Source organism: Aphelocoma coerulescens, unplaced genomic scaffold (assembly GCF_041296385.1).
Source record: "Aphelocoma coerulescens isolate FSJ_1873_10779 unplaced genomic scaffold, UR_Acoe_1.0 HiC_scaffold_100, whole genome shotgun sequence".
Lineage (NCBI taxonomy): Eukaryota > Metazoa > Chordata > Aves > Passeriformes > Corvidae > Aphelocoma > Aphelocoma coerulescens.
Window position 1 is genome coordinate 54,222 of NW_027183463.1, and position 14,410 is coordinate 68,631.

Consider the following 14,410-nt stretch of genomic DNA (forward strand, 5'->3'; position numbering starts at 1 on the left):
AGGGACAATTCATCAGACCCAGGAAAGGCTTTGTGCGGCCCAACTCCAGGACAAGAAAACTTCATCAATACGAGAAGAATAGAATTAATTCGGACTCTGCCCAAAAACTGTATAAGAAGGGACCAGCCAAAGCAGCAGTCGTGACTTGGGAGGTCTGGTGCGATAGAGATCAGATCTAGGCGTGTTCACCCAGCTCCGACCCCGGGCTCGGTGCTGCTTTTCTCCATCGGGGCTTTTGAAACCGATATTTCAGGCGCATAATAAATGCCATTTCTTTCTAAATTTTGATTGGGCAATTTTGTTTATCCCACCAGGAACCACCCCCTCGCTCCACCTGCTCTCCCAGCCTCCCACACTTGCCTGAGCTCCAGGTGACCAAGTCTCTGCTGTCCCTGATCATGTGGTGCAGAACCAGGAGCAGTTTGTCCAGCTGGGATTGAGTTTCCTGGTGAGCACCACTGGCCTGTTGACACTTTGTGGCCAAGGCCTCTGCTCTGTTCTCAGAGCTCTGGAGCTTCCTACGCAGCTCAGACACCTCAGCCTCCAGCACCTGCACAGAGTCCCTCAAGCTCCCTTCTCCTGCTCGGGACTCCTCCAGCTCCTGCAGCAGCTGCTTCTCTCGAGTTGCCTGGCTAGCCTCCATCTCCAGCACTGCCTCCTGCAGGGCCCGCATCTGGAAGATGGATGCACAGAGCCTCAGGGACAGGGCTGCTCCTGAGGCAGCAGAGCAGGCAGTAGAGCAAGCAACAAAGGAGAAATGACTTCAGGCAAAAAAACATGCCCAAAACAGAAGGCACAGAGCCAAGGATTCAAATGGAAACAAGTGTCCTGAAAATAGGGAAAGGGAGCCAATGGGCATCCTTGAGGCTGCAGCTCTGAACACCGGCTGAACTGGCTGCGCTGGAAGTGCCCTCCCCAGCCTGCCATAGCCACGTCTGTGTGCCCCCATTGCTCGGTGCCCAGCACAGGCACCAACTCCATCTGGGACAACACTGCTAACAGAGGGATGGAGAAGCTCCAAAGGAGTCTGCTGCTGCTTCTCCTCCCACATTTCCCCTGCTGGGACCCGGGAGAGAACGGAGGAAACCATCGGCAGCAGACACCAGATCCAGCCTTGGCCTGTGGCTGCAGCAGCACCCCAGGGCAGAACACGGCAGCAGTGGATGCTGCTGGGAGGGGAAAGCAGTTGGGGCCTCCAAGGCAAAGGTGATGATGTGTGTCCCTGGAGAAGAGGATGCCAGGGCACACATTACCTGGGTGTTGAGCTCCAGCACTTGTCCTGTGCGGTTTGAACAGAGCTGCTTGGCCTTGCGAAGAGCAGAACGAAATTGAGACACCTGATTGTTCAGTGCCTCGTTCTTTTCTTCCAGTGTTCTGAGGCACAGGTTCTTTTCCTCCAGAGCCAGAAGCAGCCTAAAAGGGAAGCATGCAACTCATTACTACACGGTATCACATTTTAGGAACTCTTAGGACTCGCAGCACCTCGGGGGAAAACTGCTCTGTCTGATGAGGTTTGTCTAAAGAACGTGGCTGTTTGTTTGTTCCCCCTGCAGTCACAGCCCAGCATGTGCCCACTCTGCTTTTATTCATGAAAGAATGGGCAGTTGCTGCCTACATGTCCTACCTTCTTCTTGAGATGGGAATGTGAATGCAGACCTAACAAAGTCTTGCAATGAAGAGATTAGGGGAGAGGAAGAGTTTTCTTCTGACTACCCAGGCTCCAAGGGGGAAAGGTTTGGTCAACGTGGAAGAGACATTTCCTTGCCCCATCTTGTATGTCCAGGTAGGAGGAGCAGCACCCTACAGCCAGTGGATCTCGGGGAAGTTCCCCAGGATTTACCAGCACTCATCCTACTTCCAGCTGGAGAAACAAAGGCCAATAGCAGAAGTGGCAACAGAGCCTTGGAGCACAACCTGATGGAAGATGCAGAAACCTGCAGGCAAGCAAGAGGGCCCTGCCTTTTCTTTGTCTTCTTCTTGGAAGAAGAATCCTGTGGCACTGAAGACCGGCAGCACTTGGTCAGCTGCAGGAGCCCCGCTAACCTTGCTCTTGTTTCTTGCATTCTTTGCACAGTCAGTATTGCCTGTGACTCTGGAGGCTGGCAGGGACCCTGCTTGAGCCCCCCCAGGCACCTGGGGGCATTTTCTGAGGAACGATGCAACAGAGACATTCTTGGTTCTTGGGTGCCTTTGAGGGCAATCTGGCCTAGGTCAGCAATCAGGGCCTTGAGATGGTTCTGCCAAGCAAAGGCATCAGGATGCCAGGCGGGTCCAGATTCCAAAGGCTTCAAGTTACAGGACCCAAGGCGGAGCGGCTGGATGTGTCCAGCTCCTTACACTGCAGCTTGGGCAGTGTTAGCACACCCACCTCACAACAGAACACACCCCTAGAGGGAAAGAGCTACTGCAAAAGCCTTTGTCTTCAGAAAAACTCTAACTGAAGGCTTGAAAGGAAAGAAAATGAAACACAACATCCAGACAACGAGACGCGTCCGCACGGAGAGTTCAGAACTCTGCCACGTAGGAAATGCTGCCAGAGCCCCTGGCAGGTGCAAAGATGGCAAAGAGGGAATCCATTGCCCACAAGGCAGAGTCCCACAGGCTTTCATTTACCTGGCTTTTTCCTTCTCCAGGGTGTTCGAGTAAGCCCGAAATCCTGAATTTTGGTGTGCCACTTCTTGCCATTGACTCCTTTCCATCTCCAAGTTCTTCAGGTGCCCTTGCAGCTCCTTGTTCTGATGTTCTGCCTCCTCCAGCATCTTCTGGAGCTGCTCAACCTCCAACAGCTTCTGCCTTGACTGCTCCTGGGCCTCACTCACATCTTGCTGGGCTCTCTGAACAATCGTTGCCTGGGACTCTCGGGAGGCTGCCAGCTGAGATGTCAACTCTCCCACCTCCAGTCAAACAGAACAAAGCAGTCAGAGGCTACAGCCACAGCCTGTCACTGTCAGCCACAGCAGAGGCTGTGAGAAAAGGCAAAGGCCAACTTTCCATTTCTCCCTGTCCTCAGAGCACCAGATTCACAATGCATACGGACAACTTGTTTCAATCTCTACATGGCCCACCAAGGGCACCTGAAAAAGCACCTCCCACACCAAGGCTAGCAAGAAGAGGCCAGCAGGAATCCATGCTGATGGTTGCTGGCCAACAGCCCAGAGGACCAGCCCAGCTGTCCAGGGCAGCAGCTGAGATGCAGCAGAGCACTGAGGGTCCTTCAGAGCAGCTGCCAAGGAGCCCAGAGCACGAGGCAGCCCCAGGGACCACCCCAGCAGCTGCTGCTCTGCCATGGAAAAGCAAGAAGGGCACAGACCCCCTGCTGGATGCTGCGGTGCCACTGCTGTTTCACTCACCTGCTTTTCTAGAGCCTCCCTCTGCTCAAGGAGGAGATTCATTTCCTCTTTGATGCCTCGTAGTTCGTCCTTGTGCCTCTTCTGCGCTGCCTGGATTTGCCCCCAAGCTTCCTGCAGCTCAGCTTGCAGCTTTGCCTGGATGGTCTGGCAACAAAATGCAGAGCAACTTCCTGCCACCTGCCCTCAGGCTCAGCTTTTCCCACTTGCTGTCTCAAAATCCCATTCCTTCAGCGACTTTTTTGGCTTCTCTACCCAGCTCTGCTTCCATTGCAAGCCTTCCTTCCCGGGCCTGAGCTCTGGAGCTTGCCAGGCTCTGTGCTGCCAGGGCCTGAAGCAGCCCTTGCCTCCTCACTCCCAGCACCTGCCTTTTGTGCCCTTGCCACTGCCCTGCACTCTGTTCCCTGCCTGCTCAGACTTACCTGCCCCTTCTCTTGCTGCTCTTTCACCTCCTGCCTGAGCTGCTGCACCTGCTGGCAGGCTTGGCTTAGCTGTCCCCGAGTTTGGAGCAGTGTCTCTGATAAAGAATTCTTCTCCTTCTGCTTTTCCAGCAGGACCTGCACAGAAGGAAAGAGCAGAGGGCTTGACACTTCCCCTGCAAACTCTGTGTGGCAAGACGCAAAGACTGATGGGCTCACGCGCTCTCAGAGCACTTGGCTGCTGCTCCCCTGGGCCACTGTCTGCCCTGGGGGGGACACAGCTCCCCAGGAAGTGACTTAGAACACAGCCCAGGAGACATCTCTGGGTTGCTGTTCAGAAATACTCCAGGCGAGTCTTCAAAAAGATTTGTCTCTTGTCAGCGTTCCCGCTGCGCCCTCCCTGTGCCCACAAAAGAAAAGTCCTACAAACTCAGTTTGGCTATGGACTCCGACCAGTACACACCAAAAGAGGACCCATAAGAGAACAGTGAAGATCCTCCGAGGTAAGTCTTAGGAAAACAGAGCACAAGAGCAGCACAAAAATCCCAATGGAAAGCTGATGTTTCTGCCTAGTTTCCTATGAGAGGGCTCATTCCTGGGCTCAAAGATAGCCCTGTTCACCTTTCACCTCCCCAAATTCAATGTAGAAGACATGGAGGGCATGCTCCACACAGCCCCATAGCCTGCCATCTCCCACAGCTCCAGCCTTGCAAAAAATCACACCAATTCTCAATTCTCCTTGCACAATCATTACCTCTTGCTTGGCATTTTCAAATCTAGTTTGTTCCTCTTGTCTTTGAGCCTGCAGGGTGGCAACTTTCTGCCTCATCTCAACCAGCACCTTCTCGTGCTCCTGCTCTCTCTCTGCCTTCTCTTTTCCCCATTGCTGCAGCGTCTCCTGCATCTCTGCATGGTGCCTTTCCCGCTCACTTGCCTGAGGAGGGGAGGAAAAATCTTCAAGTTGAAGTGCCCAGGCAAGCTCCTCGCTGAAAAACGTGAAGCTTCATCCCTCCCACAAACCCCAACCTGAAAAGACAACAGCACTGGCTCTCTGCTCTCCAGAAACCGTGTCCTGTCAGGGAATTTAAAAGCAGGCTCAGCAGAGCCCAGAAGAATCCCAGAACCATGGAATCATTTCTGTTGGGAAAGACCTGCACAAGCATTGAGGCCAACCATTCAGAAAAGGAGGTGTCACCTTCTGGCACCCTGATGCCCCAGTCACAAGGACTGAAGGACCGGGGCCTGTTCCATTTGCTTCCAGCCCAAAGCTAATCCCTCTGTCCACCGTGGGAGCACAGCAAGACAGGAACCGAGTTCCAGCATGGAGGACACCCAGCAGCCTCAGCACTAACTGGCTTTGACATGACTACGACATCTTTTCCTCCTTATTCAGAAGAGTGCAATTTGAAAAGTTCAACTGGAAAGAGGTGCTCCTTAGAACGATTAACATAAGGGCCAAACATAGCTAGGAAATGGCCCTTCATGGCATCTGCCGTTCTCACCAGTGCATCCTTCCTTTCCTTCTCCAGGCTCTCCAGTTTCCTCTGCAGAGATGCCACCTCCTGACAAAGAGTCACACTCTCTTCCTTCAGGGCAGTGGCCTCTTTCTCCAGGGCAGTTTCTCGAGAGGTCTTCTGGTGTTCTGCCCTCCACAGCGCTGCAGCAGGAAGGAGAAGGAGAATGAGAACAGCAAAGCAAAGGCAAACTGATGTGCATCCTGCAGGGACAACAGCACTGTCTTCTCGGCCGGCCTGCGTTTGCCAGCCCCTAAGGCCACAAGGGCTTCCAAAGCTGACAGAAATGAAGGAGAAAAAAGCAGGAATCAAAGGGGCAAGGTTCAGAGGAATAGGAAAGTGTCTTTGCTCTTGGGCTTGTGCAGAGTGAGCAATCCAAGAGAGACAAAGGAGCGGGGATGCCTGTGCAGCCCTGCTCCAGAGAGGCCAATAGCCTGGGGGCTCTGGCAGGGCCTGGAGTTGGGGGGAATGGAGCTGAGGCATCCAGCTACAGCTCCTCAGCACAGACACAGCACCTGAAAGGCACCACCTGTGCACGGGATCAGCCATAGCTCAGCCAGATGGCACTGCCAGCCACGGCATCTTTCTCGAGAAAAAGCTTTCACTGGCACTGGATGGAGAAATCTCCTGCTGGTTGTTTTTCCTCTCTGCCATCTCTGGGCACTGCCCTTTTTCTCTGGGTGGCATCAGAGAGCCCTGCTGGGACAGGATGGGGCAGTGGGTGGGAGAGGAGAAGGTGTACCTGCTCGAATTGCATCCAACTGTTTCAGCAGCTCCTGATTGCTGGCTCTGAGATTGTCCCTCTGAGCCTGCTCCGTGCCCAGCTCCAGCTCCAAGGCCTGTATCTTCTTCCTTGCATCATTCTGCAAGAGGCAAGAGGAGCAGAATCACCTGTCAGTGCCACTGCTGGCAGGAGACAAAGGGCTACAAACACTAAAGCAGAAATAGCCTAGGTGGGAGAGGGCAGCTGGACCGTACTGGTAGATGAGATCATCATCCTCCTGCCTCCCCATGCCAGTGAGACAACCCCCCTACAAGAACTTCCACCCATCCTGGCCTTGGCACTCTGCTTGTCCAGCAGCCCAGCAGCAGGACAAGATTTCTGGGTGCATATTACCAGATCTTTCTGGGAATGCTCCAGGTGCTGCTGCAGGTCTTGCAGAGCTGCTGACACTCTGTCCACTGTGAGCTCTGCGGGGACATCCCCATCCTGAGAAGCACTTAGGCCCAAGACATGACCCTTTTCTGAAAAGAGAAGACATTCTGTTTCAAGATTTAATCCAACGGTCTCCAACAAACAAGGCCTCTTTCTACCTAGGAGGAGGTGCCTTTGTCCTAGAGCTCGCCTTGCAGCAGGATGTGTGTCACAGGCTGACGTTCTTTTGATGACCACTAATGTCAGCACTGCCCCAAAGACAACTGCATGGGCCCTGTGGCTTGACAGGACTTGGGCCCTTCTCCCTTCTGACTGATCATTGCTCTACAAACAAACATGGACTTGTGTCTCTGCAGGGAGACAAGACTTCCCATGGCCTGAGTCAGCCTGAACTGACAGGGTGAGTGTGTCATACCAGGATGACCAGTGTTATAAATCAAGTATGTAATTCGTGCTATTATATATAAAACTGGAATGGAATCAGACCTTACAGAGACCCAGTTTCAAAATCTCTGCACCAGCCGGGCTGAGAGAAAAATTTCACAACACTAAAAGTATTTCTTTCACAATAAGTGAGGATTCTGCCTAGGTGGGGTTGGATCTTATCACCAGGACATTTGCACCATGAAGACTTGATCACCACACTCTGATATCTACATCGCATCTGATAAGGAATCGGACATTCCGGGAACTAAGAATAACTATTCCAGGAAGCAGAGATGGCCCCTCCATCAGCAGAAATGGCCCACTCATCACCCAGGAGGGACAATTCATCAGACCCAGGAAAGGCTTTGTGCGGCCCAACTCCAGGACAAGAAAACTTCATCAATACGAGAAGAATAGAATTAATTCGGACTCTGCCCAAAAACTGTATAAGAAGGGACCAGCCAAAGCAGCAGTCGTGACTTGGGAGGTCTGGTGCGATAGAGATCAGATCTAGGCGTGTTCACCCAGCTCCGACCCCGGGCTCGGTGCTGCTTTTCTCCATCGGGGCTTTTGAAACCGATATTTCAGGCGCATAATAAATGCCATTTCTTTCTAAATTTTGATTGGGCAATTTTGTTTATCCCACCAGGAACCACCCCCTCGCTCCACCTGCTCTCCCAGCCTCCCACACTTGCCTGAGCTCCAGGTGACCAAGTCTCTGCTGTCCCTGATCATGTGGTGCAGAACCAGGAGCAGTTTGTCCAGCTGGGATTGAGTTTCCTGGTGAGCACCACTGGCCTGTTGACACTTTGTGGCCAAGGCCTCTGCTCTGTTCTCAGAGCTCTGGAGCTTCCTACGCAGCTCAGACACCTCAGCCTCCAGCACCTGCACAGAGTCCCTCAAGCTCCCTTCTCCTGCTCGGGACTCCTCCAGCTCCTGCAGCAGCTGCTTCTCTCGAGTTGCCTGGCTAGCCTCCATCTCCAGCACTGCCTCCTGCAGGGCCCGCATCTGGAAGATGGATGCACAGAGCCTCAGGGACAGGGCTGCTCCTGAGGCAGCAGAGCAGGCAGTAGAGCAAGCAACAAAGGAGAAATGACTTCAGGCAAAAAAACATGCCCAAAACAGAAGGCACAGAGCCAAGGATTCCAATGGAAACAAGTGTCCTGAAAATAGGGAAAGGGAGCCAATGGGCATCCTTGAGGCTGCAGCTCTGAACACCGGCTGAACTGGCTGCGCTGGAAGTGCCCTCCCCAGCCTGCCATAGCCACGTCTGTGTGCCCCCATTGCTCGGTGCCCAGCACAGGCACCAACTCCATCTGGGACAACACTGCTAACAGAGGGATGGAGAAGCTCCAAAGGAGTCTGCTGCTGCTTCTCCTCCCACATTTCCCCTGCTGGGACCCGGGAGAGAACGGAGGAAACCATCGGCAGCAGACACCAGATCCAGCCTTGGCCTGTGGCTGCAGCAGCACCCCAGGGCAGAACACGGCAGCAGTGGATGCTGCTGGGAGGGGAAAGCAGTTGGGGCCTCCAAGCCAAAGGTGATGATGTGTGTCCCTGGAGAAGAGGATGCCAGGGCACACATTACCTGGGTGTTGAGCTCCAGCACTTGTCCTGTGCGGTTTGAACAGAGCTGCTTGGCCTTGCGAAGAGCAGAACGAAATTGAGACACCTGATTGTTCAGTGCCTCGTTCTTTTCTTCCAGTGTTCTGAGGCACAGGTTCTTTTCCTCCAGAGCCAGAAGCAGCCTAAAAGGGAAGCATGCAACTCATTACTACACGGTATCACATTTTAGGAACTCTTAGGACTCGCAGCACCTCGGGGGAAAACTGCTCTGTCTGATGAGGTTTGTCTAAAGAACGTGGCTGTTTGTTTGTTCCCCCTGCAGTCACAGCCCAGCATGTGCCCACTCTGCTTTTATTCATGAAAGAATGGGCAGTTGCTGCCTACATGTCCTACCTTCTTCTTGAGATGGGAATGTGAATGCAGACCTAACAAAGTCTTGCAATGAAGAGATTAGGGGAGAGGAAGAGTTTTCTTCTGACTACCCAGGCTCCAAGGGGGAAAGGTTTGGTCAACGTGGAAGAGACATTTCCTTGCCCCATCTTGTATGTCCAGGTAGGAGGAGCAGCACCCTACAGCCAGTGGATCTCGGGGAAGTTCCCCAGGATTTACCAGCACTCATCCTACTTCCAGCTGGAGAAACAAAGGCCAATAGCAGAAGTGGCAACAGAGCCTTGGAGCACAACCTGATGGAAGATGCAGAAACCTGCAGGCAAGCAAGAGGGCCCTGCCTTTTCTTTGTCTTCTTCTTGGAAGAAGAATCCTGTGGCACTGAAGACCGGCAGCACTTGGTCAGCTGCAGGAGCCCCGCTAACCTTGCTCTTGTTTCTTGCATTCTTTGCACAGTCAGTATTGCCTGTGACTCTGGAGGCTGGCAGGGACCCTGCTTGAGCCCCCCCAGGCACCTGGGGGCATTTTCTGAGGAACGATGCAACAGAGACATTCTTGGTTCTTGGGTGCCTTTGAGGGCAATCTGGCCTAGGTCAGCAATCAGGGCCTTGAGATGGTTCTGCCAAGCAAAGGCATCAGGATGCCAGGCGGGTCCAGATTCCAAAGGCTTCAAGTTACAGGACCCAAGGCGGAGCGGCTGGATGTGTCCAGCTCCTTACACTGCAGCTTGGGCAGTGTTAGCACACCCACCTCACAACAGAACACACCCCTAGAGGGAAAGAGCTACTGCAAAAGCCTTTGTCTTCAGAAAAACTCTAACTGAAGGCTTGAAAGGAAAGAAAATGAAACACAACATCCAGACAACGAGACGCGTCCGCACGGAGAGTTCAGAACTCTGCCACGTAGGAAATGCTGCCAGAGCCCCTGGCAGGTGCAAAGATGGCAAAGAGGGAATCCATTGCCCACAAGGCAGAGTCCCACAGGCTTTCATTTACCTGGCTTTTTCCTTCTCCAGGGTGTTCGAGTAAGCCCGAAATCCTGAATTTTGGTGTGCCACTTCTTGCCATTGACTCCTTTCCATCTCCAAGTTCTTCAGGTGCCCTTGCAGCTCCTTGTTCTGATGTTCTGCCTCCTCCAGCATCTTCTGGAGCTGCTCAACCTCCAACAGCTTCTGCCTTGACTGCTCCTGGGCCTCACTCACATCTTGCTGGGCTCTCTGAACAATCGTTGCCTGGGACTCTCGGGAGGCTGCCAGCTGAGATGTCAACTCTCCCACCTCCAGTCAAACAGAACAAAGCAGTCAGAGGCTACAGCCACAGCCTGTCACTGTCAGCCACAGCAGAGGCTGTGAGAAAAGGCAAAGGCCAACTTTCCATTTCTCCCTGTCCTCAGAGCACCAGATTCACAATGCATACGGACAACTTGTTTCAATCTCTACATGGCCCACCAAGGGCACCTGAAAAAGCACCTCCCACACCAAGGCTAGCAAGAAGAGGCCAGCAGGAATCCATGCTGATGGTTGCTGGCCAACAGCCCAGAGGACCAGCCCAGCTGTCCAGGGCAGCAGCTGAGATGCAGCAGAGCACTGAGGGTCCTTCAGAGCAGCTGCCAAGGAGCCCAGAGCACGAGGCAGCCCCAGGGACCACCCCAGCAGCTGCTGCTCTGCCATGGAAAAGCAAGAAGGGCACAGACCCCCTGCTGGATGCTGCGGTGCCACTGCTGTTTCACTCACCTGCTTTTCTAGAGCCTCCCTCTGCTCAAGGAGGAGATTCATTTCCTCTTTGATGCCTCGTAGTTCGTCCTTGTGCCTCTTCTGCGCTGCCTGGATTTGCCCCCGAGCTTCCTGCAGCTCAGCTTGCAGCTTTGCCTGGATGGTCTGGCAACAAAATGCAGAGCAACTTCCTGCCACCTGCCCTCAGGCTCAGCTTTTCCCACTTGCTGTCTCAAAATCCCATTCCTTCAGCGACTTTTTTGGCTTCTCTACCCAGCTCTGCTTCCATTGCAAGCCTTCCTTCCCGGGCCTGAGCTCTGGAGCTTGCCAGGCTCTGTGCTGCCAGGGCCTGAAGCAGCCCTTGCCTCCTCACTCCCAGCACCTGCCTTTTGTGCCCTTGCCACTGCCCTGCACTCTGTTCCCTGCCTGCTCAGACTTACCTGCCCCTTCTCTTGCTGCTCTTTCACCTCCTGCCTGAGCTGCTGCACCTGCTGGCAGGCTTGGCTTAGCTGTCCCCGAGTTTGGAGCAGTGTCTCTGATAAAGAATTCTTCTCCTTCTGCTTTTCCAGCAGGACCTGCACAGAAGGAAAGAGCAGAGGGCTTGACACTTCCCCTGCAAACTCTGTGTGGCAAGACGCAAAGACTGATGGGCTCACGCGCTCTCAGAGCACTTGGCTGCTGCTCCCCTGGGCCACTGTCTGCCCTGGGGGGGACACAGCTCCCCAGGAAGTGACTTAGAACACAGCCCAGGAGACATCTCTGGGTTGCTGTTCAGAAATACTCCAGGCGAGTCTTCAAAAAGATTTGTCTCTTGTCAGCGTTCCCGCTGCGCCCTCCCTGTGCCCACAAAAGAAAAGTCCTACAAACTCAGTTTGGCTATGGACTCCGACCAGTACACACCAAAAGAGGACCCATAAGAGAACAGTGAAGATCCTCCGAGGTAAGTCTTAGGAAAACAGAGCACAAGAGCAGCACAAAAATCCCAATGGAAAGCTGATGTTTCTGCCTAGTTTCCTATGAGAGGGCTCATTCCTGGGCTCAAAGATAGCCCTGTTCACCTTTCACCTCCCCAAATTCAATGTAGAAGACATGGAGGGCATGCTCCACACAGCCCCATAGCCTGCCATCTCCCACAGCTCCAGCCTTGCAAAAAATCACACCAATTCTCAATTCTCCTTGCACAATCATTACCTCTTGCTTGGCATTTTCAAATCTAGTTTGTTCCTCTTGTCTTTGAGCCTGCAGGGTGGCAACTTTCTGCCTCATCTCAACCAGCACCTTCTCGTGCTCCTGCTCTCTCTCTGCCTTCTCTTTTCCCCATTGCTGCAGCGTCTCCTGCATCTCTGCATGGTGCCTTTCCCGCTCACTTGCCTGAGGAGGGGAGGAAAAATCTTCAAGTTGAAGTGCCCAGGCAAGCTCCTCGCTGAAAAACGTGAAGCTTCATCCCTCCCACAAACCCCAACCTGAAAAGACAACAGCACTGGCTCTCTGCTCTCCAGAAACCGTGTCCTGTCAGGGAATTTAAAAGCAGGCTCAGCAGAGCCCAGAAGAATCCCAGAACCATGGAATCATTTCTGTTGGGAAAGACCTGCACAAGCATTGAGGCCAACCATTCAGAAAAGGAGGTGTCACCTTCTGGCACCCTGATGCCCCAGTCACAAGGACTGAAGGACCGGGGCCTGTTCCATTTGCTTCCAGCCCAAAGCTAATCCCTCTGTCCACCGTGGGAGCACAGCAAGACAGGAACCGAGTTCCAGCATGGAGGACACCCAGCAGCCTCAGCACTAACTGGCTTTGACATGACTACGACATCTTTTCCTCCTTATTCAGAAGAGTGCAATTTGAAAAGTTCAACTGGAAAGAGGTGCTCCTTAGAACGATTAACATAAGGGCCAAACATAGCTAGGAAATGGCCCTTCATGGCATCTGCCGTTCTCACCAGTGCATCCTTCCTTTCCTTCTCCAGGCTCTCCAGTTTCCTCTGCAGAGATGCCACCTCCTGACAAAGAGTCACACTCTCTTCCTTCAGGGCAGTGGCCTCTTTCTCCAGGGCAGTTTCTCGAGAGGTCTTCTGGTGTTCTGCCCTCCACAGCGCTGCAGCAGGAAGGAGAAGGAGAATGAGAACAGCAAAGCAAAGGCAAACTGATGTGCATCCTGCAGGGACAACAGCACTGTCTTCTCGGCCGGCCTGCGTTTGCCAGCCCCTAAGGCCACAAGGGCTTCCAAAGCTGACAGAAATGAAGGAGAAAAAAGCAGGAATCAAAGGGGCAAGGTTCAGAGGAATAGGAAAGTGTCTTTGCTCTTGGGCTTGTGCAGAGTGAGCAATCCAAGAGAGACAAAGGAGCGGGGATGCCTGTGCAGCCCTGCTCCAGAGAGGCCAATAGCCTGGGGGCTCTGGCAGGGCCTGGAGTTGGGGGGAATGGAGCTGAGGCATCCAGCTACAGCTCCTCAGCACAGACACAGCACCTGAAAGGCACCACCTGTGCACGGGATCAGCCATAGCTCAGCCAGATGGCACTGCCAGCCACGGCATCTTTCTCGAGAAAAAGCTTTCACTGGCACTGGATGGAGAAATCTCCTGCTGGTTGTTTTTCCTCTCTGCCATCTCTGGGCACTGCCCTTTTTCTCTGGGTGGCATCAGAGAGCCCTGCTGGGACAGGATGGGGCAGTGGGTGGGAGAGGAGAAGGTGTACCTGCTCGAATTGCATCCAACTGTTTCAGCAGCTCCTGATTGCTGGCTCTGAGATTGTCCCTCTGAGCCTGCTCCGTGCCCAGCTCCAGCTCCAAGGCCTGTATCTTCTTCCTTGCATCATTCTGCAAGAGGCAAGAGGAGCAGAATCACCTGTCAGTGCCACTGCTGGCAGGAGACAAAGGGCTACAAACACTAAAGCAGAAATAGCCTAGGTGGGAGAGGGCAGCTGGACCGTACTGGTAGATGAGATCATCATCCTCCTGCCTCCCCATGCCAGTGAGACAACCCCCCTACAAGAACTTCCACCCATCCTGGCCTTGGCACTCTGCTTGTCCAGCAGCCCAGCAGCAGGACAAGATTTCTGGGTGCATATTACCAGATCTTTCTGGGAATGCTCCAGGTGCTGCTGCAGGTCTTGCAGAGCTGCTGACACTCTGTCCACTGTGAGCTCTGCGGGGACATCCCCATCCTGAGAAGCACTTAGGCCCAAGACATGACCCTTTTCTGAAAAGAGAAGACATTCTGTTTCAAGATTTAATCCAACGGTCTCCAACAAACAAGGCCTCTTTCTACCTAGGAGGAGGTGCCTTTGTCCTAGAGCTCGCCTTGCAGCAGGATGTGTGTCACAGGCTGACGTTCTTTTGATGACCACTAATGTCAGCACTGCCCCAAAGACAACTGCATGGGCCCTGTGGCTTGACAGGACTTGGGCCCTTCTCCCTTCTGACTGATCATTGCTCTACAAACAAACATGGACTTGTGTCTCTGCAGGGAGACAAGACTTCCCATGGCCTGAGTCAGCCTGAACTGACAGGGTGAGTGTGTCATACCAGGATGACCAGTGTTATAAATCAAGTATGTAATTCGTGCTATTATATATAAAACTGGAATGGAATCAGACCTTACAGAGACCCAGTTTCAAAATCTCTGCACCAGCCGGGCTGAGAGAAAAATTTCACAACACTAAAAGTATTTCTTTCACAATAAGTGAGGATTCTGCCTAGGTGGGGTTGGATCTTATCACCAGGACATTTGCACCATGAAGACTTGATCACCACACTCTGATATCTACATCGCATCTGATAAGGAATCGGACATTCCGGGAACTAAGAATAACTATTCCAGGAAGCAGAGATGGCCCCTCCATCAGCAGAAATGGCCCACTCATCACCCAGGAGGGACAATTCATCAG

General features: G+C 53.2%; 1 protein-coding gene across 1 annotated transcript in view; it reads right to left on the reverse strand.

Moving 5' to 3' along the window:
* The window catches only part of LOC138100516 (centrosome-associated protein CEP250-like), a 39,280-nt gene that overhangs the window by 11,495 nt on the left and 13,375 nt on the right, over nucleotides 1–14,410 (reverse strand). The window contains exons 9-25 of the mRNA XM_068998392.1: nucleotides 13,595–13,722; nucleotides 13,220–13,340; nucleotides 12,699–12,754; nucleotides 12,466–12,525; nucleotides 11,718–11,897; nucleotides 10,967–11,101; nucleotides 10,548–10,691; nucleotides 9,811–10,091; nucleotides 8,451–8,610; nucleotides 7,661–7,870; nucleotides 6,023–6,110; nucleotides 5,269–5,423; nucleotides 4,521–4,700; nucleotides 3,351–3,494; nucleotides 2,614–2,894; nucleotides 1,254–1,413; nucleotides 464–673 (exon numbers count right to left, since the gene is read on the reverse strand). Coding sequence (XP_068854493.1) covers nucleotides 464–673; nucleotides 1,254–1,413; nucleotides 2,614–2,894; nucleotides 3,351–3,494; nucleotides 4,521–4,700; nucleotides 5,269–5,423; nucleotides 6,023–6,110; nucleotides 7,661–7,870; nucleotides 8,451–8,610; nucleotides 9,811–10,091; nucleotides 10,548–10,691; nucleotides 10,967–11,101; nucleotides 11,718–11,897; nucleotides 12,466–12,525; nucleotides 12,699–12,754; nucleotides 13,220–13,340; nucleotides 13,595–13,722 — 2,693 coding nt within the window. The remainder of the gene's footprint in view (nucleotides 1–463; nucleotides 674–1,253; nucleotides 1,414–2,613; nucleotides 2,895–3,350; nucleotides 3,495–4,520; nucleotides 4,701–5,268; nucleotides 5,424–6,022; nucleotides 6,111–7,660; nucleotides 7,871–8,450; nucleotides 8,611–9,810; nucleotides 10,092–10,547; nucleotides 10,692–10,966; nucleotides 11,102–11,717; nucleotides 11,898–12,465; nucleotides 12,526–12,698; nucleotides 12,755–13,219; nucleotides 13,341–13,594; nucleotides 13,723–14,410) is intronic.